The sequence below is a fragment of the Diospyros lotus genome, chromosome 4, assembly GCF_014633365.1.
Source record: "Diospyros lotus cultivar Yz01 chromosome 4, ASM1463336v1, whole genome shotgun sequence".
Taxonomy (NCBI): domain Eukaryota; kingdom Viridiplantae; phylum Streptophyta; class Magnoliopsida; order Ericales; family Ebenaceae; genus Diospyros; species Diospyros lotus.
The window spans coordinates 5,301,142-5,324,545 of NC_068341.1; the positions used below are offsets into that span (position 1 = coordinate 5,301,142).

Consider the following 23,404-nt stretch of genomic DNA (forward strand, 5'->3'; position numbering starts at 1 on the left):
TCAATCGAATAGGGCAACGTTGTCCTCAAAAGGTGAATGCCACATGTAAAGAAGGCATTGCAGTTATCAACTACATAAGGTATTAACAACTATGCCATGAAACGTGCCATAATCACAACTGGGTTGCCAAGATTTATAGACACCCCCCCAGGCCATGCGGCAAATCACCCAAAAAAAAAAAAAAAAAAAAAACAGAAGAAAGAAAGACAGGAATGGCAAGAACATGTTCACTTTTGAATATTGGTACATGGGTATCAGGAAACAAAATTTTAAGAAAAAAGAGAGAGCAACGAAGGTTCCCAACATATTTATTACAACTTGACCCAAACTAAATAGAGTTCGTCAACATAAAGGGATAAAAAATCAGCATATACAATACTCAGAAAAGCTTCTCACCATCCAAAAAATAGGACAGGCACAAGAAAAATGGCATACAAGAAATTTTTACCTCTCAATGAAATTTAACAGGTTTCCTGCTTGTATTTCTGTGTTGGTTCGGCAACATGTGTGAATTCACCAATTGTACCCGTAAAAGAACTGAAAGATTATATTACATCCCTTCCTTTCCCTTGATCCGTCCATAATTCTTATCCTTCTGATGATCCTTGTACTTCTTTCTTCTTGGAGCACCAACAGCAGCAGAGTCCACCAAGGGGCCAGACCAAGTTTGGATGGGTGCTTTTGGATATGAGAAATTCATGGAACTGAATGGAACATCAGGTGGATCAAACGCTGGATCTATATGATGTGAAGAAGCTAACGGGTAGCCAAGTGTTCCATCTTGGTGTGGAGGAGGGAATTTCTCACTCCTGCTCTTGGCATTTGCATGTGTTATTAGACGTCGCCTCTGCTTCACAAATAAACACGACATGGCATGTAAATCAATCATTAGTGCCAAACAAGAGAAGCCTTTTGTTAAAAGAAACAACATTCCATGATAAACAAAACAGTAACAAACCAAAATTTGTTTTAGGACCAAGAAAAAATTTCTTATTTTTTGAATTCTGCAGCGACACTGAGAAATTATGTACATGCTAAGAGATGGGGTTGGGGTGGAAAGTTCACCAAGACCTAAGCCAGCAAATATGTTCAAGAATATTTCTGGTCTTTTTATTCAACCTAAGTGAATATCTATCCCATCAAACCTCTACCCCTTAGAAGGCAATGAAATATTGCTTCCACAATATAAGCATTTCTACTGCTAAATGGAAGATGTTTGGTTAACTAGGCTTCCTATGTTTCTGTGGTTGTTCGCCTTCTTTTACCTCTTTCCCTCTTCTTTTTGGGGCAGGTAAAAGATCCAAATTTAGTGGGTTATGAAAACTTACATGGTCATTAATATGGTGATTTACATGCTTCATTATGCCATGCACGCTTCTATTTTTCATGCTAGACAACAATGAAGACTTGGACACTCTGGATGATTCCTTGTAGTTTTTAAATCCAACTTCAATTAAATAATCAATTACATGTTAAAACCAATAGTGGTCACTAAAGTGATTTAATGAGCTTATCATGTTGCATATGCTTCTTTTCATGTCAGACAATAATGATGAATGGAAGACTGAAAGAGATCCTTACAATTTGTTAACCACAGCTTCAACTAAGTAGTTAATTTAATGCCATATAATAGGGTGGATTAATCCATACAAACTAAACATTTGGAGCCTCCAGAAGCAAAGTTGATGAATTTAAAGAACTGAAGCACAAAAAAAGGGTTGTTGAAAAAGGCCAATTATCTGACTTACATCAATATTGGCTTGCAGCTCTGCATTGGCTTCTGGAGCAGGAATTGCCCTTCCAGCTCTATCTCGTGTACGGGTTTTCTTCACACCATCAGCATGGACTTTACCAGCAGCTCTCAGTCTACAAACATGAAGCTCAGCTTAGATCCCAATCGGAGAGAGAAAGAGAGAGGGAGGGTTTTTTTATGTAACTTGTGTTAGAAAAACAGATAGTGATGATTTGGGAAAAAGTTTCATGGAGAACAGCATTTTCCAGATCTCAAATTGGCAAGGAAAATTTGGAAAACTCATGTTAGAAGTTTTCCAAGTTCAATTCAGTTTTGGAAAACTAGAAAATCTGGTTTTCCACTTTCTATTCAGAAAATTTGTATTTACGTTGTCTAATTTCCATCTTCGGTTAGTTTTTCGGAAAGCTGGGGCTGTTTTCCAGAACTGAACAACCTACTAATGTTCCTTCTAAGTTTTTTTTTTTTTTTTTTTTTGGGGGGGGGGGGGGGTGGAATGGTGCTTGACAAGATCCTTACTATTCACAATCTGGTAGAGGATGTAGCAGGTTCATGTCAACTCATGTTGCATGTACAAACAATAGGTATATACAATTAAAATGTCATCCTTCATTGTCCAATGACTAGAGAATTCTAGACCTCTACTAGAAGGTGATATTATGCCAGCATGTTCTAAAATGTGAAATGTTGGAGGGTAAAAATTATAATATAAAAGATAAAGTGTTAACCCTCTATTTAATAGGTTAAGCTTTTAAATGAGATATTGATTAGCAATTCAACATAGTACCAAAGTAGGCAAAGATCCTAAGTTTAAACCTCGCTACTAACTTGACATTTAAATTGTTGTACGTGCTTGGACTAATGCTATGTAGTGAAGTCTAACCACATGTGAGAGAGCGTGTTGAGAGTAAAAATGATAATATAAAAAAAAAATTAACTCTCTAACTAATAGCTAAACCTTTTAGACGAGATGATTGTTAACAACTCAACATGATACAATAAGAACCAACTTAGACAGCATACTATTAGAAACTATGATTCGAAAACTATTCTATCAAAAATAAGTCTTTTGTGACCAATTGGCACTATGTTTGGAGTTTTCTTTTATTTATTTTTTACTCTTTCAAGTTGTCCAGTGGGTAAATCCAGCTTTTTGGATGGTTCACATTCTTGGCATGGGGTTTTCCTTAGTTGGAACTTAATAGACATTTGACATGCTATTCCTTTTTGTATTATGTGGAGTCGTTGGTGTGAGAGATACACGAGCTTTTGAGAATTGTAGGAGTTTTATTTCTTACCTTAATAAAAATATTCTCAGTTCCCTTCTTAGGTGAGTTAGTGGAGATTTGTCATGTTTTGGCTCCTTTTCATGTTTTCTAGATGATTTATTCCATTAAGTAGTAGAATCTTGTTTTACAGGATTTGGCACTGAAAGGAACTGCTTTTATTAATTTATTTTTGTCTTCCAGGAAAAAAAAAAAAGTAAAATCCGATTTCTTGAAATGTAATAGCCAATTTCTTTATTTTTTTCCCCATAAAAACTCCACCCTCCCTATATTTCATTTTATCATATGTGATCTGTTTCCCTCCTATGAGAACTTTTGAGGAAATGAATCCCCCACCCCACCAACAACAACCCCCCCCCCCCCCCCAAAAAAAAAATAAAAATAAATAAATAAATAAATAAAAGGATTGCCAAATTTATCTTGGTATCTAAAACCTATACCAATTTGTACACCATTAGAGTATTAGCATTTTCTCGTAACATAGTTATGGCCATTTGATTCTTGGTTTGGTGCGGAGTAAGTGCTCCCTATCAATGTCTCAGATCCTGCTGCAATGAGGTTTCAGTCTTACATGTCATTGAGATATATTTCATGAGAGCATAATGGGAGTTTTGATGGATAGAGACAATTTTAAGATTGAAAAATAATCTCTCTCTTTTTTTTTTTTTTTTCCGTTGGCTCTCTACCGTGTGGATTCATCATCGAAACAGTTTCTGAATTTTGTTGAACTTTATCGGGGTAAGTGTAGATGCATAGAGGACAGTGATTTTGTAAGACCATGGGCCCTAACCCAAGCGTTAGGCGAGAAGTTAACTCTTGAGCTCATGCGACAAAGGAATATGCCCAAAGCCTCCTTAGTAGGTTACCAGTTTGGGATTGGATCATGACAAACTGCCCCTTGAGGACAGCCAAAATATTCGTATCTGAATGTGACTTAAGTCAATCTCAAACACTCTCTTGCCTTGCCCCTGCTCAATAGTAATCCTAGGGTAGCTTTGGTATCACTTCTAACATCACAACTTCTCACCAAAAAGTACTAGCTAAGTTATCCTAGGGTTCACTAGGTCAAGAAACATACCAAAGACCTCTGCAGCAAGCTACCAATGGGAGATTGAGTCATGATGGTTTTTTCAATTCTCCGATTCATGAGATACATGGATAGCACTGCACTGTTTTATAACCTTCCGATTACAAAAAGGGGAAAACAAAAAGGATTAAGGTCGTCTACAAACCTTCTAGCTTCTTCATCCCGCAGTTTGGCATCCATCTCCTTGCTAGGAGGATATTTTGGAAGGCTGGAAGGATCACAAGCATAAGGCTTGGTTGTGAAGAACTGTCAAAAATGGAGGGGGATATAAAGTGAGAAAAATATTACATGTTGTGTGAGCATTGTATGGAAGTGAACAAGAGTTAAACAAGAAGCAGTTGCCAGCTAAGAACTTGAAAATTGACGTACTAAGGGAACATCCATTATTTAAATCTATATGTACTACCTTTCCTAGATATAACGTTGATGATAAAATCCATCTAATTCCTGAACCAGCCAAAAAGAACTATACTGCAGCAGGAAAAAAAGGAGCCCAGAATAGAAATATTACAATTATATCCACCAGCATACCTACAGCCCTTTATAGCATAAAGTTAGTACCACATTGGAATAAAGTTCGGCCATGGAAAGCATTTCATGGCAATTCCATCATGTGGCAAAACACTTTTAGCCAAACTAGCTAGCATGTCAAGGTGCATTCTTTCATAAACAAACAACTCTCTTCATTTGCAACTCATAGGTTAAATGTAAAAGATGCATATCATCAGGACAACATTGTTGCATAAACAATATATCAATCACAGACAGCAGGAAAAGCTAAAACTGCACTAGCATAGTGGTCCAGAAAAGGAGGGGCCATTATTAGACAATTGAATCTGAGAAAAATCAGGAGAGGTGTCTTAATTGGTTTTCGTTTATGGAGGGGATTGCTTAATTGCAAAAGCAATATTTTTGGAATTAATGCACGTTGATATATTACTAAAGCCAATAAGATTAAGTGCCACAAGTAAATCACTCTGTCCTCCATAAGCTGATGCAAGATGGTTGATCCAATCACCCATATCCAAAATAATGTTGATGTCTGATCCTCAATCCCCTTTAAACTATGACATACTGACCACTACAAAGCCCTTGAGAAGTCATAAAGGAAGCATAAAACTTGTGGATACTCCAGCTCATAAACTACCAGTACTAATGATACCAGAAAAGCCAAAGGAAAAAGCCTAGCCTTGGTTGATGTTGAATAGTCACAATGAGGCTAGCAGTATTCTGCAGGCTCAACCACCAAATTAATGCTTCTTTTTTTTCATGGATAAATAAATACAGAAACATTTCAGAGAGACCATCAAAAAGGAAATACTATAAAATTGATAAAAGAAAGATTATGCAGTTCATTAAAGAATAATTGTGCAGTCAATGCAAACTTTTAACTTATAATTGATAACCAGACCCGAGTAGAATGTGGCATGTCTTTTCACAGGGTGGCAAAGCAGAAAGGGGGTGTTTGATACCAATACACACTCAAAACAGAAAAACGTTCAATGATTTCAGAATAACTGGTGTGCAATCATTTAGCACTTAAATCTAAAAATTAACCAAAATGGGCCTAAAACAGATTGATTGTTCTCCTAATCTTATGGCCAGAAAAATAGGCGATGAAAGGATAAGGTGATTTGGAGATTAGAAAACTCCAAGAATAAATGGATAAAGGTAGCAGAATAATCTAAGATATCTCAGCAATTTTTTAAATTATTGTTGTCATATTTTATCTTCAAAACATATTCAAATATATTCCTAGAATGTAGGAGATAACCTAGTTGTGTATAAATATCCTATACTGCTCAAGAATAAATCAAGTAAGAATCTACAGTTTGTTCAGCTTGTTTCATTTTTCTCTACATGGTATCAGAGTCTCCTTTCTGGGAACCCTACTTTTTCCGCAGCCATCTTTAGGAGAGCTTTTTGTGTGTTGTTACAGCCTTCATTGTTGTTCAACCGCTACCCTCAACTCTCTCCTTTTTTTCAATCTTCATTGCTACATCTATTTAGCGATATTGCCACTATCATGTCTACAGTTTCTAATGCAGTCACCACAAATCCTTCTGATCTTCCATCAGAGGATCAACCCACTGATTTCTCAGGTGATCTTCAACCTACTGAACATGCACCTAGCTCTCATAGTGATCTTCATTCTATCAATTCAGCTTATTGACTCTGTGGAAAGAATTATCTCCAACGGTCCCAAGTAGTCTCTACCTATCTGAAAGGACGTGGAAAACTGTCTCACCTAACTGGTAAGGGTCCTAGTTATATTGATCCAAGGTTTGGGGCATGGGATGAAGAAGATGCCATGATTATGCCATGGCTTTGGAACTCCATGCTAGCTGAAATAAGTAGAAATTGCATGTTTCTATCTTCTGCCCATGACATTTGGGAGACACTTTGCAAAATCTATTCCATAAAGCAAGATGCAATAGTTATCTACGAGTTTCGGACCAAGGCTGCTGTTATGAAGCATGGAAGGATGACAGTGACTGATTATTACAACACACTTGCTGGTATTTGGTCTGAGATCAATCTTTACCAGAATATGACAATGATCTTCCCTAAAGATACTACAACACAATAAGCATTTGTGGAGAGAGATTGAATCTTTGATTTTCTTGCTAGTCTTAACCTAGAGTATGGCCAAGTAAGAGTGTAGATTTTGGGAAAGGATCCTATGCCTCTTGTTGTAGAGGTATTCTCTATTGTTCGAGGAGAAGAGGCATGATGCTCTGTCATGCTTGATCCACCAACACTTGTTCGATTTGCTATGATAGTAAGCAAGACCATTCCAGCTATAGCTAAACCAAGATCTAAGCCCAAAAAAGATAGCTTATGGTGCAGCTACTGCAACAAACCAAGACATACAAAAGAAAATTGTTTCAAACTTCATTAAAAGAACAAGTACTCAACAGATTGGGAGGCTTTAAAGGAATTCCTAATGGCCGGGCTAATCTCACTAATCAAGACAGCTCTCAGCCAGAGCAAACTTCCTCATCGAAATTGATATCAAGGAAGAGATTGAACGACTAAAAGGTCTCCTTGACACACTCTCCAAGTCCTCTAGTTCTTGTTCATTTGCCTGAAATGGTAAGTGTCCTATTTCTTCCTCTTTTAATGCTTCTGGAACATCTCCACCTAACTGTTGGGTACTTGATGCTGGTGTTATTGACCATATGACCCATGAATCTACTTCATTTATTTCTCATAAACCAAGTTCAGGACATCACAAAATCACTGTTGCCAATGGATCTTCTCTGACTTGCTGGTGAAGGCCATATCACTTTGGCACCTCTTCATTTAACTAATGTCCTTCATGTACCAAAACTCACTACTAATCTCATTTCTATTGCTAAACTAACCAAAGATCTAGACTACATTATTACTTTTTCTGATAACCATTGTGTATTTTCGAATTGGATATCGAGGAAGAAGATTGGAGCTGCTAAAGTAAAGAATGGGTTGTATCTTCTTGATGATGTGCAGGCTCTTGTTGTTTCTAAGGAATAGCCTGCTAAAACACAAGGAAAATCACCTAAATTGTTTGACATTTGGCTTCGCCATAGATGTTTAGGTCATCTCAGTTTTGGTTCTCTTAAAGTTCTATTTCCTTCTTTATTCCTAAATGTCTCTAGTTCTTATTTTCATTGTGAAGTGTGTGAGCTTGCTAAACACCATCGTATATTTTTTCCATCTTCATCAATTAAAACTTCAGCTCCTTTTGATTTAATTCATTGCAATGTATGGGGTCCTTCCAAAGTCTCTAATCTAAATGGGGCTAAGTGGTTCATTATTTTTATTGATAACTATAATCGGGTTACCTAGCAATTTTTGTTGAAAAAAAAGGTTAAAATTTCAAAGATCTTTCAACATTTCTTTCAACTCATTCATACACAATTTGGAGTTCAAATAAAGCGTATTCAAACAGACGATGGCAAGGAATATTTTAATCATACCCTACACTAGTTCTTTCAATCCCATGGAATAATTCATGAGTCCTCTTGTGTTGACACTCCTTAGCAAAATAGGGTTGCTAAGAGGAAGAACCGTCACCTTTTAAATGTGACTCGAGCCCTTCAATTTGACACCCATGTTCCATCTAATTTTTTTGGGGGAAGCAATCTTAACTACCTACACAACTTATCAACCGAACCCCATCTTGGATCCTTGACCAACAAACTCCCCTTCAAAAACTCTCTGTTTCCTACCCTCATCTACCATATTTGACTGATTTACCTCTCAAGGTCTTTGGGTGCACCACTTTTGTCCATATCCACAAAATCAATCACACTAAACTTGACTTTAGAGTGCTTAAATGCCTATTTCTTGGTTATTCTAACACAAAAAAGGATTACAGGTGTTATCATCCCCCTTCTCAAAAATTCTTTATCTCCCTTAATGTCTCCTTTCATGAAGATCAACCATTTTTCCCTTCTCTCAATCTTCATCTTCAAGGGGAGCACTATTCCACTTTGGAAGATGAAGTTGCTTTTCTCCTTCCTTTGCCCGCAACAACTGACCATGATAAGCCTGTCACGTTTCAAGGGGTAAGGCAGTAATTGTGTTTTTTTCTTTTATACTTGTTGCTTGTACTTAGTTGTTAAAGTAGTTATGCTTTACTGGATTGTACATGTAACGCCCCGTAAATGCCAATTTAATTTAATTTTGGGGTAATTTAAATTAAAAGAAATATTAAAATAATTTGTTGTGATTTAATAAAATTTACTTATGTGATTTTAAGGAAATAAGAAATTAAAATAATTAATTAATTTGTTTTAGGAATTTCTGGAATTATAGGAAAATTAAAAGAAATTCAATAATGGGATTTTCAGAAATTTCGGGAGTTAATGTAATTAATTAAGTGGGCGTTAGTGCAATTAACGGAAAGTTTCAGGTGCTGGCGTGTGTTGCAGAAAAGGGCTCAAAATCACCTTAAATATAATATAAGTCACATATAGGTTGAAGACACATGCGGGCGCGAGCGGTCGCGCGCGAGGCTGCCAGGCGGTGGACGCGGCTTCGAGTCGCGGGGGCTGCGTGCGGGGGGGGATTTTTGGCTGATTTTAATCAGCCACTGGACGTCCGAAACGACGTCGTTTCGGTGAGGCGGTGGCCTCCCAGTGGCTGGCCTGCGCGCTGCCACGTGGCCGCGTCTCCTCCGCTTATTTTTGGCCGCATTTAAGCCCGATTTCGGGCGTGATTTTGAGCATAGAAACAGTAGCAATTTTAGAGAAAAACCAGCGCGCGCACGGGAGAAATTGTGAGATTTTGGGGCTGAAAAATTCAGATTAAATTGCGTTTAACTCCAGATTTAATTATCCAGGTATGTAGAGCAGCTAGTAATTAATATTCTGTACGGTCAGAATTTCGTTTTGCGTCCAATTTTATTAATTTTGGCAAATAATTGGGATATTGCAGTTTGTATAATTTTTATTGCTTTTGGACCCAACGAGCCTAAGGATATCTCTGATAAGGCAAGTTCTTCTTACCTATCTCGTCGTTTCTTTCGTTGGCGATTTATTGGGCCTCTCTTCATTTGTTTTGGCTATTAATTAATTATGAAGTTTTTAAACGATTAGTTTAAGATTTAATTTATTAAATGGATCTCGTGGGTTTTATTCGTTGGTTGCCTACGGGGGTTTGTGCCACCCCCCTGCCTGTTGGGAATGATGCCGTACTCACCCGGGGCTAGGTTCTTAGCGGTTCGGGTATTAATTGGATTTTTGGTTATTTTCTAGCTGGAGCGGTTGTGCAGTGGGGGCTGGGATCGACGGTTCGGTGGCGGAGTGACTGTCGTACGGTCTACCTTAGGCCGCCGGCGAGTCTCTCCTACCCACTGACCGTTGACCGGTGCCAAGCACTGCTAACTTGCTTAGCCGTTATGTGATTATAGCATGCCTGCTTATATTTTATTCTCGTTGCATGGCTTGATGTGCACATGGGTACGGGCTGCATGTTGGGATTAACATGATTTGGTTATGCTTGGTCACGGGCATTTTAGCTTGATTATAATGCATCCAGCACGGGCATATGCATCGTGTGTGGCTTACTATATGGGCGGAGCATGGCCTGATGCTTGGATGTATGGGCGCCTGGTATCACGTTGATGCTCACTACGCCATTGCATTTTATGTGCATTGCATGGCTACTGATAGTATTTAGTTCTCGGACGGGAGTACCGTTCCGAGGGAGCCTATGGCTCGGTTGTCGGGAGTACCGACGTGGATACGAGTGACGGGAGTACCGCCCCGGGACAGTGCGCACAGGTTTGTTGAGGATATTGTTGCCTTCCAGGGCAGCGGCAGGTTGGTATGGGACTTGGGTGCCAGGTGTCTTGTGTGGGCCCCAAGGACCGGTATGTGCTTTCACTATACTGCACTGTTGTGTTGTAGCGTCTCATGACTTGTGTGTACTTGTGGGGCTGTGTTTGGGATGGTCTCTTCTTTTATTTATAGCCTTTCATTTCTTATAAACTTGCTGAGTCTTGCGACTCACCTTGCTTTCCATCATTCCAGGTAAGGGTAAAGCAAAGGCCGAGAGCGAGGATCGTTCCATTTAGCAGCCGGCCGCGTTGGTAAGGTGTACAGTTAGCTGCCCCCGTCATCTCTGATGTTTTGCTAGAGTCGCTGTCTTTTATTTTTGACTGTGCCAGGTTGTCATTTGTACCTCCTATTGTTGGCACAGGGTCTGTATGTATTTTTATATACTTCATGACCGCTGTATCAGCGGGGTGCTTGTGGGCATGCATGTTTACCGTTTTGCTTCCGCTGTTAAATTTCTTATTTATGCATGCCAGGGCATTTCTGTCTTTTGTCTATTCCTCTTCCCTTCTGTGAGCGCACTCGTTCGGATAGACCGGGTGGTTGGGATATCCGGGCGGGGGTGCTTACAATGTTGGTATCAGAGCGTCATTAAGTCACTTTGGGGGACAAGTAACTGTACACCAAGGCTGTTAGGTAGAGTTAGAGTGTTAGGACGTGTCTGTTATTTCGAAATGCGTTCTAATTAAATTGGGTTGTCTAGGTATCATGGACGCACGACGTGGGCGAGGTCGTGGTAGACCGTCGGCACGAGGTAGAGGACACCTTGTCCCTACTCCGGAGGTTCAGGCTACAGGTGCGGGAGAGCAGAGACAGCCAGGGCCACCAGATATGCAGGAGACATTAGCGGGTATTTTACGAGCTGTAGATGTACTGGCAGCATCTCAGTTGCGACAGGAGCGCAGACATGATGATAGGACCGCTACGGCCCAGGCGTCGCATTCAGGTACGTCGGGAGCAGGGGACGGTTCAGGTGCTACAGTGCTTAGAGATTTTATGGCCTTGCGACCACCAGAGTTTAGTGGAGGCGCTGATGCGACGGTGGCTGAGGATTGGTTACTAGCGGTGGAGAAGCATTTGAGATCCATAGACTGTGCAGAGGCCCACAGAGTTCGGCTGGGGACTTTCTTGTTACGAGGTGACGCCGAGCGGTGGTGGGAGACCACCAGACAGAGATATGGCGATGGAGGTCCGTCATGGGCACAGTTCGTCGAGGCATTCAATGAGACCTATGTACCGGCTTGGATCAGAGAGCAGAAGGTGTTTGAGTTCATTGAGTTACAGCAGGGCAGTAAGACAGTTACACAGTATGAGACTGAGTTCGTGGCATTATCTCGTTATGCTCCTGAGTTAGTGATCCCTGAGTCGCGTCGAGTTAGCAAGTTTCAGAGGGGGTTACGACCAGAGATCCGTCATGCCATGGCTGGTATTGAGGCCCCTGACTTCCCTACGGCTGTTCAGCGAGCCCACGCGGTGGAGAGGGATCGACTGGAGGCCCGAGCAGAGCAGTTAGTCTTGAAGGGTGCAGGGAGCAGCGGTAAGAAGAGGAAGTGGGATGCAGGCAGCCAGAGTTCGGGATTTCCACAGTGCCGGCAGTGCGGGCAGAGACACCAGGGGCAGTGTCGGGAGGTACGTCGAGATGTATGTTATCGCTGTGGTCAGCCGGGGCATTTGAAGAGAAACTGTCCACAGGCGCCTAGACCGACTACACCAGCCCCACCAGCTACACCGGCCACAGGGCAGGAGATTATTTGTTTTCGCTGTGGACAGAGGGGCCACCGAGCGAACAGGTGCACCCAGCCAGCACAGAGTGGAGGGCCACGGACTGGAGGTGTGGGGCCCAGACCAGTTCAGAGACAGTCTGCACCTAGGACGCAGGGTGCAGGAGCACTATTACCTCTTCCAGCAGCACAGCGCCCGAGACCTACAGAGAGAGTTCAGATGCAGGGACAGGCATTTGCAGTGTCAGCGGCCGAGGCAGCTGAGAGCAGTGATATAGTGCAAGGTATACTTTCTCTCTATGGCCATGACGTACGTGCCCTATTTGATACAGGTTCCACCCACTCTTTCATAGCACCCAATTTGTTGCATAAGATCCCAATCCCGTGTAACCCCTTACCATATGATTTATCTATTTCGACACCGGGAGGGACGGTGTTGTTGGGGAGTGAGATGGTCAGGGATTGCGAGATAGGGATTTACGACCAGGTATTTGTGGGGGATCTTGTTGTTTTGGCGATCCAGGATTTTGACTTACTGTTGGGTATGGATTGGCTCTCTCGGCACTATGCTCGGGTTGATTGTCGTCGGAAGGTAATATCATTTGAGCATCCGGGGAGACCAGTTGTTACATACCGGGGTGTGAAGCCAGTGGTGACTACACCGATGATATCGGTTATGCACGCCGAGAGACTTATTCGACGTGGGTGTGAAGCCTACTTTGCGTTCGTGACCGTGATAGCGGGGGAGAAGAAGGAGTTGGCTGCCTATCTTGTGGTGCGAGACTTTCCAGATGTGTTCCCAGATGAGTTGCCGGGACTACCACCGCACCGAGAGATTGATTTTGCGGTCGATCTGATGCCAGGTACGCAGCCTATTTCCAAGACTCCTTACCGTATGGCTGCCAATGAACTGAAAGAACTCAAGGTGCAATTGCAAGATCTTTTGGAGAAAGGTTTTATTCGGCCGAGCACATCGCCATGGGGGGCCCCAGTATTATTTGTGCGCAAGAAGGACAGGTCTATGCGACTTTGTATAGATTACCGACAGCTTAATCAGGTAACAATCAAGAACAAGTATCCCCTACCCCGTGTGGATGATTTACTGGATCAGTTGCGTGGTGCATCGATGTTTTCCAAGATAGATTTGCGGTCAGGTTATCATCAGGTGCGAGTCAGAGATGAGGATATTGCAAAGACCGCATTTCGCACGCGTTACGGCCATTATGAATTTGTGGTCATGCCGTTTGGGCTGACCAATGCACCTGCAATATTTATGGATCTGATGAATAGGGTATTCAAGGAATATTTGGATTCTTTTGTCATAGTTTTCATTGACGACATCCTAATTTACTCACCGAGCCCTGAGACACACGAGGCGCATCTGAGCGTGGTTCTACAGAAGCTCAGAGAGGAGCAGTTATATGCCAAGTTTTCGAAATGTGAGTTTTGGCAGACCCGAGTGGTATTCTTAGGACATGTGGTCTCAGGAGAGGGTATCTCAGTAGACCCAGAGAAGACTAAAGCCGTGATGGATTGGCCGAGACCAATGACAGTGACAGAGATACGGAGTTTTCTTGGCCTTGCCGGGTACTATCGACGATTCATAGAAGGTTTTGCACGGCTTGCATCGCCCCTGACGAAGTTGACAAGGAAAGGCGTCAGATTTATTTGGGACGAGTCTTGTGAGAGGTCTTTCCAGGAGTTGAAGCGGCGTTTGACTTCAGCGCCAGTACTGACGATACCCAGGTGTGGTGAGTTATTTACTGTATATAGTGATGCCTCGTATGCAGGGTTGGGATGTGTTTTGATGCAGGACGGCCGGGTGAATGCTTATGCATCCAGACAGTTGAAGAGGCACGAAGAGAATTATCCCACACATGATCTGGAGTTGGCGGCTGTCGTGTTTGCCTTGAAGATTTGGAGGCATTATCTTTATGGTGAGAGAGTCCAGATATATACAGATCACAAGAGTCTCAAGTATTTATTTTCTCAGAAGGAACTTAATATGAGACAACGCCGTTGGTTGGAGCTGCTTAAGGACTATGATTGCGAGATCCTCTATCACCCAGGTAAAGCCAATGTGGTAGCAGATGCACTGAGTCGCCGTGGAGCATCAGTTGCAGCTATGATGGTGCAGGAGTGGTTCTTACTGGAGCAGATGAGCGATCTTACTATCTCTGTGGCACCAGACAATCCTACACTCTATTGTGCTGCCATGAGTATCCATTCAGATCTAGAGGGTCAGATTCGCGATCGACAGCGACAGGATGTGGAGCTTGGTGAGATTATGGCTGATATGGAGAGATTTGGCCCATTGGGGTACAGCCAGAGGGATGATGGTTTGCTATTATTCCATGGGCGGATTTGTGTGCCGAGTGACGGTGATATCAGGCAGAGGATCCTAAAGGAAGCTCATCGTTCTCCCTATACTATCCATCCTGGAGCGACGAAGATGTATCAGGGCTTACGGCGTCAGTATTGGTGGAGCGGCATGAAGAGGAGCGTAGCAGAATTTGTATCGCGATGTTTAGTGTGCCAGCAGGTTAAGGCTGAGCACCAGAGGCCTGCAGGATTGTTACGACCTTTATCTGTGCCGGAGTGGAAGTGGGAACGCATAGCTATGGATTTTGTCTCAGGATTGCCACGATCCAGCCGGGGGTATGATTCGATATGGGTGATTATCGATCGGTTGACTAAATCAGCGCACTTCTTACCTGTCAAGAAGACCTATCCGATTCATCGACTGGCCAAGCTTTACATTGATGAGGTGGTGAGACTGCACGGAGTCCCAGCTAGTATTGTGTCAGACAGGGATCCTCGGTTTACCTCACGATTTTGGGAGGCGTTGCAGAGTGCTATGGGGACCCAGCTGACTTTCAGTACAGTCTTCCATCCTCAGACTGACGGGCAGTCGGAGCGGACCATTCGGACTTTGGAGGATATGCTCCGCGCCTGTGTACTGGACTTTCATGGGAGCTGGGATGACCATTTGTCGTTGGTGGAGTTTGCTTACAATAATAGCTTCCAGGCCAGCATTGGGATGGCACTATTTGAGGCATTATATGGGCGGCCGTGTAGGTCACCGCTTTGCTGGACCGAGACTGGGGAGCGAGCGTTACTTGGACCGGAGTTGGTGGAGCAGACGACAGAAAAGATCCAGTTGATTCGGGCTAGGATGAAGGCAGCTCAGGATCGTCAGAAGAGTTATGCTGATAGACGACGCCGAGATTTGGAGTTTGATGTGGGTGATCATGTTTTCCTTCGAGTTATGCCGATGAGGGGTGTTCGACGCTTCGGAGTATCTGGCAAGTTGAGTCCTCGCTATGTGGGACCGTTCGAGATATTGGAGCGAGTCGGATCGTTGGCATACCGATTAGCTTTACCCCCTCAGTTAGCCCATGTACATGATGTCTTTCATGTTTCGATGCTCCGCAAGTATGTGGCAGATCCCGGGCATGTCATTGATTATCATCCGCTTGTGGTGCAAGAGGACGCGTCGTACATCGAGTTGCCTACCAGCATCGTGGATCGAAAAGAAAAAGTGCTCCGTAGCCGCACGATTCCCTATGTAAAGGTCCAGTGGCAGCGGCATACCCCTGAGGAGGCTACTTGGGAGCTAGAGGAGGACATGAGGCGACTTCATCCTCAGTTGTTTGCCTAGCCAGGTACGAATTTCGGGGACGAAATTCTTTTAAGGGGGGGAGGATTTGTAACGCCCCGTAAATGCCAATTTAATTTAATTTTGGGGTAATTTAAATTAAAAGAAATATTAAAATAATTTGTTGTGATTTAATAAAATTTACTTATGTGATTTTAAGGAAATAAGAAATTAAAATAATTAATTAATTTGTTTTAGGAATTTCTGGAATTATAGGAAAATTAAAAGAAATTCAATAATGGGATTTTCAGAAATTTCGGGAGTTAATGTAATTAATTAAGTGGGCGTTAGTGCAATTAACGGAAAGTTTCAGGTGCTGGCGTGTGTTGCAGAAAAGGGCTCAAAATCACCTTAAATATAATATAAGTCACATATAGGTTGAAGACACATGCGGGCGCGAGCGGTCGCGCGCGAGGCTGCCAGGCGGTGGACGCGGCTTCGAGTCGCGGGGGCTGCGTGCGGGGGGGGATTTTTGGCTGATTTTAATCAGCCACTGGACGTCCGAAACGACGTCGTTTCGGTGAGGCGGTGGCCTCCCAGTGGCTGGCCTGCGCGCTGCCACGTGGCCGCGTCTCCTCCGCTTATTTTTGGCCGCATTTAAGCCCGATTTCGGGCGTGATTTTGAGCATAGAAACAGTAGCAATTTTAGAGAAAAACCAGCGCGCGCACGGGAGAAATTGTGAGATTTTGGGGCTGAAAAATTCAGATTAAATTGCGTTTAATTCCAGATTTAATTATCCAGGTATGTAGAGCAGCTAGTAATTAATATTCTGTACGGTCAGAATTTCGTTTTGCGTCCAATTTTATTAATTTTGGCAAATAATTGGGATATTGCAGTTTGTATAATTTTTATTGCTTTTGGACCCAACGAGCCTAAGGATATCTCTGATAAGGCAAGTTCTTCTTACCTATCTCGTCGTTTCTTTCGTTGGCGATTTATTGGGCCTCTCTTCATTTGTTTTGGCTATTAATTAATTATGAAGTTTTTAAACGATTAGTTTAAGATTTAATTTATTAAATGGATCTCGTGGGTTTTATTCGTTGGTTGCCTACGGGGGTTTGTGCCACCCCCCTGCCTGTTGGGAATGATGCCGTACTCACCCGGGGCTAGGTTCTTAGCGGTTCGGGTATTAATTGGATTTTTGGTTATTTTCTAGCTGGAGCGGTTGTGCAGTGGGGGCTGGGATCGACGGTTCGGTGGCGGAGTGACTGTCGTACGGTCTACCTTAGGCCGCCGGCGAGTCTCTCCTACCCACTGACCGTTGACCGGTGCCAAGCACTGCTAACTTGCTTAGCCGTTATGTGATTATAGCATGCCTGCTTATATTTTATTCTCGTTGCATGGCTTGATGTGCACATGGGTACGGGCTGCATGTTGGGATTAACATGATTTGGTTATGCTTGGTCACGGGCATTTTAGCTTGATTATAATGCATCCAGCACGGGCATATGCATCGTGTGTGGCTTACTATATGGGCGGAGCATGGCCTGATGCTTGGATGTATGGGCGCCTGGTATCACGTTGATGCTCACTACGCCATTGCATTTTATGTGCATTGCATGGCTACTGATAGTATTTAGTTCTCGGACGGGAGTACCGTTCCGAGGGAGCCTATGGCTCGGTTGTCGGGAGTACCGACGTGGATACGAGTGACGGGAGTACCGCCCCGGGACAGTGCGCACAGGTTTGTTGAGGATATTGTTGCCTTCCAGGGCAGCGGCAGGTTGGTATGGGACTTGGGTGCCAGGTGTCTTGTGTGGACCCCAAGGACCGGTATGTGCTTTCACTATACTGCACTGTTGTGTTGTAGCGTCTCATGACTTGTGTGTACTTGTGGGGCTGTGTTTGGGATGGTCTCTTCTTTTATTTATAGCCTTTCATTTCTTATAAACTTGCTGAGTCTTGCGACTCACCTTGCTTTCCATCATTCCAGGTAAGGATAAAGCAAAGGCCGAGAGCGAGGATCGTTCCATTTAGCAGCCGGCCGCGTTGGTAAGGTGTACAGTTAGCTGCCCCCGTCATCTCTGATGTTTTGCTAGAGTCGCTGTCTTTTATTTTTGACTGTGCCAGGTTGTCATTTGTACCTCCTATTGTTGGCACAGGGTCTATATGTATTTTTATATACTTCATGACCGCTGTATCAGCGGGGTGCTTGTGGGCATGCATGTTTACCGTTTTGCTTCCGCTGTTAAATTTCTTATTTATGCATGCCAGGGCATTTCTGTCTTTTGTCTATTCCTCTTCCCTTCTGTGAGCGCACTCGTTCGGATAGACCGGGTGGTTGGGATATCCGGGCGGGGGTGCTTACAGTACATTCCAGATAGATGCATTGCGGGGCTATAAAAAAGCCATAGCTAGAGGATGGGAATCATGATGTGAAGGACATGAATCCTTTCCCTCCACTTTTATGTTATCTCTGTCTCTTGAACATTCTCCCTTTTTCTTATTGTTTGTTAAATCTGAGGATTTGATGATTGGTATTAGAGTGAGGCGGTTCCTAGCCTTTCTTTGCAACATAGAAAAGTTTGACGCGTTACAGCAATTCATAGTGATAGACTTGGAATTATGGATTGCCCATCCACAATAGGTGGCAACACATATCAATGATTGATTGCGAAATTGATCGAGTCGCAGTAGGCATTCCTAGAAGCAGTCATAGAATTGATCGAACAACTGAGCCGATCAATTTTAGGTAGTATGAGCTTCAAGTGGAGTGAATAGAGTTAATCCATGTAGGAGACAATAGGCAATTCTTATCTAGGGAACTCGGCAACGAACTAAAGCGAGGCGATTCCCAGCCTTGCAACAAAGAGCATGAGATCGGTAAGAAACGAATCTGAACAGTCAAAACTTATCACAATCGCTATTAGATCCGGTAATTGGAGATTGGAAGTCGTTTTTAATCTAAGGCGTGATCAATAGAAGTGAAGGGATGGCGGAAGGAACTAGAATAAAGTAGTTGGAAACACGATTGGATGTGATGGAGATTGGGCTTTGCCAAAATCAAAAGCACTAGAGGATTGATTGGAGACAATGGAGCTAAGCCTTCACCAGACATAGGAGGAGATGGGCCATGGTAGGGTAGAAAATTTGGCCACTCAAGAGGCGATGCTATCATTGGAGAAAAGTGTCTGAGCTGAGATTACCGGTGTTCAAGAAGATGTATCGAGCCTCAAAGAAGAATTTACCGAATTTGGCCAACAATTGAGCATTGTCCCGAGTATGTTCTTAGGACTAATCAACGTGAGTTTACTAGTGGATTTCCCTCTGAGATCTAACACGGCTCCGATTCTTGTTGGATCTAGAGGTAGACAACATACTCCTAATCCTATAGAAACACAAGAGCGGCCAAAATGGGTGCCAAAATCATTAACAAGAGGATGAATCCACACTATACTCCAATGCTGAGATGGACATTCCAGTATTTGAATGAAACAAACCAAGATGGTGGATATGGCGATGTGAATGATTCTTCTACCAATATAGAGTGGTGGAAGGCAGTAGTTAATTCAAGATATCTCAACAGTTTTTTAAATTCTTGTTGTTGTATTTTACCTTCATAGCATATTCAAATATGTTTCTAGAATGTAGGAGATAACTTAGTTGTTGTAAATAAATACCCTATACTACTAGAGAATAAATCAAGCAAGAATCTACAGTTTTCTCAACTTGTTTTATCTTTCTCTACACAGTTAATTATGATGACGCAAATATTTCAGCACCAAAAACTTAATACCAATTTTAGAACTTAATGTTCAGTTTTATCAGTGAGGCCCTAACACAAGCAACAATTTCACAAATTATTATGCAGAATAGGCATCAGCAAATGATTAAGTTCAATGCCTTGAATATGTGGATTTACCTTCAATTTCTTGCCAAGTCCTCCTAGTAGGATTACGATTTGTGATTGGGAAGTTGTTATTGTAAGGACTAACGGGCACCTTATCCTCATTCCAAATTGGGACTTCCTAATCAACGAGCCTTAAATCCCACTAGGTCCTAATTGTAACTTCCTACTCATGTCTTAAAAATGTATGATTTTAATTTCACTGAACCTTTTTGTGGCTAAATTCAGTTTGAACTAACACATTGTGTAGTTGTCTACATTATAAGTGGTTAAAATGAAAAATTCACCTCAAAAGTAAGTTTTTGGCCATAAACTAGTTTAAAGCAGGAGAAACAAGAGCAAATACTGCAAGCAGAGGAAGTATAGAGAGGCAAGAGAACAGTTAATATTTTCTCATTATATAAAGGCTCACTTCACTCCTCAATGCAGCTGTGGCAGTTTGGCGTTCAGTGGGGTCAATTGCAAGAAGAGTCTCAATCAATGGCAGTGATGAAGGTGGAAAATCTTTAAATGTCTCCGCTATGCATCTTTTGTAAGATTGTTGGGGTTTAAATATGGTTGCATGTGGCAGCTTCGACTTCTTCCAGTATTCTTCAGAAGGAGAACCACATAACTTGAATATTTTATGCAGCTGCTCTACCTAAGTAAACAAACAATCTGAATTAATTTCCATCAAAAAGGTAATAGGGCTCACAAAGTCCAGTTGCCATGGAAACAGAAATGGTTAGAATGCTAAGAAAACCATGGAATTACTCTCCTTTTTAACTGCTAAATAAAAGTTTTAGCTGTAACTGTAGAACCATTCAAAGTTCCAGATACAAATTTGTTAGATTATATAAGGAAACAAAATCAAAACAGATGGATATAGAGCATATAGAAGACACTTTGAAATCATTAACTTATCAAATCTTCAAGACAAATTGCTATTTTCCAACAGTTTTATTAAATTATAAACCGGGAGTAGAACAGTGAATTGCTCGGGTTAAAAAAAAAATCAACTAGGCAGTCAAAAAGTATCGCAGTGCACATTGTCAGCCCAATTAATTAGATTTGAAAGAACTACAAAAAATGTATCAGTTTTACTCAGGAACAAAGAAAAATAGTTTGCAAGTTACCTCTGTTCGACCAGGCATGATTGGCTTCCCAGCCAATAACTCAGCAAGAATGCAACCAGCACTCCAGAGGTCCACTCCTACACCATAATCAGTGGCTCCAAGGAGAAGCTCTGGGGGCCGATACCATAGAGTAACCACACGACTAGTCATTGGCTGCTTGTGATTAGGGTCAAAAAATGAGGCCAACCCAAAATCGGCAATCTTAAGAACCCCTCCATTGTCAATAAGAAGGTTTGAACCTTTAATGTCACGATGCAGCACATGGCGGTTGTGACAATGTTCAAGCCCTGACAACAGCTGATGCATGTAGCACTTGACCTACCACATCCATGGGGACAACAGATGGGAACAATCATGCTTCAAACTTATAATCAAGGTTTAACCTTCAAGAACTAGCAAAAAGTAAACAAATACAAGCTAACCTGAGACTCCGTAAACTTGATTACAGGGCTTGCAGCAAGTCCAGCCAAGTCATGTTCCATATAGTCAAACACGAGGTACAAACTACAAGACATCCTTGACGTCACTAAACCTTGCAATTTTATTACATTGGGGTGATCCAAACGACGCAGAATCAAGATCTCTCTAGCCATAAATTTCACACTCTCTGGCTCCAAATTGTCAAATCGAACTTTTTTCAAAGCAACAATTTTTCCAGTCATAGCATCTCTAGCTTTGTACACATTGCTGTATGTACCTTGACCAATCTAATCGCAAAATTAAAAAATCAAGCAACAAACAATAAGATAATAAACCCCACAATCATACAAAATCTAGAAATCAAATTAACAAACCACTTCTTTTTTTTCTGTAAATTAACAAACCACTTTACCTTGTCCAGTTTCTCAAAAGTGTCAGCTCGCCGAGGTGTCCACCCATTGATGGCCTCACCAGCCACATCTGAGAGCCAAGATGGCCACCCGGCAGCCACTTGCTCACCTTGCACGTGCTTAGGCGGGTTACTTAGCCTTGGATTCGGCCTCGACCTCCTTCGCTCCCCCCGTGGCCTTGTGCTCCCATCCTTCTGCTCCTCCTTCTGATCTCCACCATTCTGAAGCTCTACGGCCCTCTCAGCCTTTGCAACACTAATTTTCTCTCTCCTTCCGGACGGTGCTGCCAAATCCCTCTGCCTCTCCTTCTCTCTCCCCTTCTCTACCACCACAGCCTCCGAGCTAGACTGGCCAGACGCCGAAATCTCCCTACCAAACACACAACCCATTTCTCATCTACCCAAACCCTAACCCCAACCCTCATTTCTCATCACATTCCACAATCTTCGCCTGCATTCAAGAAAACCAGATCAAACTACGCAAATCTTCACAGAAACGCTTAATCTACCAATGCCCTTTGATTGATTAAGACAACGAATATACGCTAATTCAAGAACCCTAGCTTTTTGCCTAAGAAAGTACAAGCAGCAATCATTTCCGGCTTAGCCCCACAATTTATGACAGTCAAAAATGAGCTACAACAAAGCCAAGAAAAAAAGGTAACACGCAGTGGCATAAAACAGTCTTTATTTGTGCTTTTTCCCCCTTTTCTTGTGTCTATAGTTTCGTGATTGAGAGATCGGATGCTAAAGTTGCAAAGCTGAGCTCCACTCAAGGTAAAAAAGAGAGAGTAAACCTACTTGTAGCTGATTGAAGATTTGCATGGAAAATGCAGATTGAGAAACAGTGCTTCGATCTCTTTCTGCTCTGCTTTCTCACTCACTCACTCACTCCGCATATAAAATGGCTGTAGAAATGGATTTTTTTGACTCGAAGAAGTTTCACTGGCGAATTACACGCAGCACCATAATGGCGGCCAAGTCAACATATTTTCTCTCGTTTTCTCTCTTGCTTTCTTTTTTTTCCTTCCTACCACACTCTCTCTCTCTCTCTCTCTCTCTCTCTACTGTGCCATGCTTTCTCTCTCTACATGATCTGGAGCTTTCGTTCCCAATATGCTTTTTCTTTTCTTTCCCCCCACCCTCTTAAATTTTAAATCCATAAATGTTAAAAGCCTCCAAGCCCAGTTACGCTCTGACACGTAGCTCACAAATTCTCCAGTAAAATATTTCCCACTTAAAATAAAATGTTAAAACTGTATGTTTAATGACTATTCTGCCCTTGCTCGTAGCCTCCTGCATACGTTTCACAGAAGAAAGATAAATCTCATGGCCCTCGCGATATAATTGAATGTCAAAGGAACATGCTAAAAACTTGTTTGTAGCTCTCAATATGGATTTGATTTTTTGAGAAAATAGAATATTTTCTTTTTAAAAAAGATTTTGAAAATAACATTAGTGGTGGTAAAATATATCACTTTAATCACTCAAACATATCTCTCGATTTATCTTCTCAGTGTAATTTTAGGGGCGGGGTGACTGAAGACACCAATAATAAGACGTAATCCAAAAAAGATAAATCTCATAAAATAAGTTAATATTTTTTAAAAAATAAAGGAAAACACTTAAATTAAAAACCTAGAAATTTTGAATTATATTAATTCAATAAAAACCCCAAATTAAAATCCATATACTGAAAAAGTGTTTTATAAATACTAAAAGTGTGGTTTATGTCCGTATAAATAATTTAATAAATTATATTATTTTGTATGAAAATAAAAATA

At 41.9% G+C, this 23,404-nt stretch overlaps 1 protein-coding gene across 2 annotated transcripts; it reads right to left on the reverse strand.

Moving 5' to 3' along the window:
• Positions 1 to 205: 205 nt before the first annotated feature.
• Positions 206 to 22,743, reverse strand: LOC127800295 (probable serine/threonine-protein kinase At1g54610). 2 transcript variants are annotated; one of them, XM_052334823.1, is made up of 8 exons: positions 22,422 to 22,743; positions 21,624 to 22,071; positions 21,214 to 21,498; positions 20,792 to 21,109; positions 20,089 to 20,316; positions 4,269 to 4,369; positions 1,749 to 1,866; positions 206 to 847 (listed from the first exon to the last, which is right to left on the reverse strand). In XM_052334823.1, exons 2-8 carry the CDS (start codon positions 22,008 to 22,010, stop codon positions 551 to 553), a joined length of 1,734 nt encoding a protein of 577 aa, XP_052190783.1. In that variant the 5' UTR covers positions 22,011 to 22,071; positions 22,422 to 22,743; the 3' UTR covers positions 206 to 550. The 2 variants fall into 2 exon arrangements, with proteins under 2 accessions (XP_052190783.1, XP_052190782.1); XM_052334822.1 differs by having other exon boundaries at positions 206 to 850.
• Positions 22,744 to 23,404: the final 661 nt, after the last annotated feature.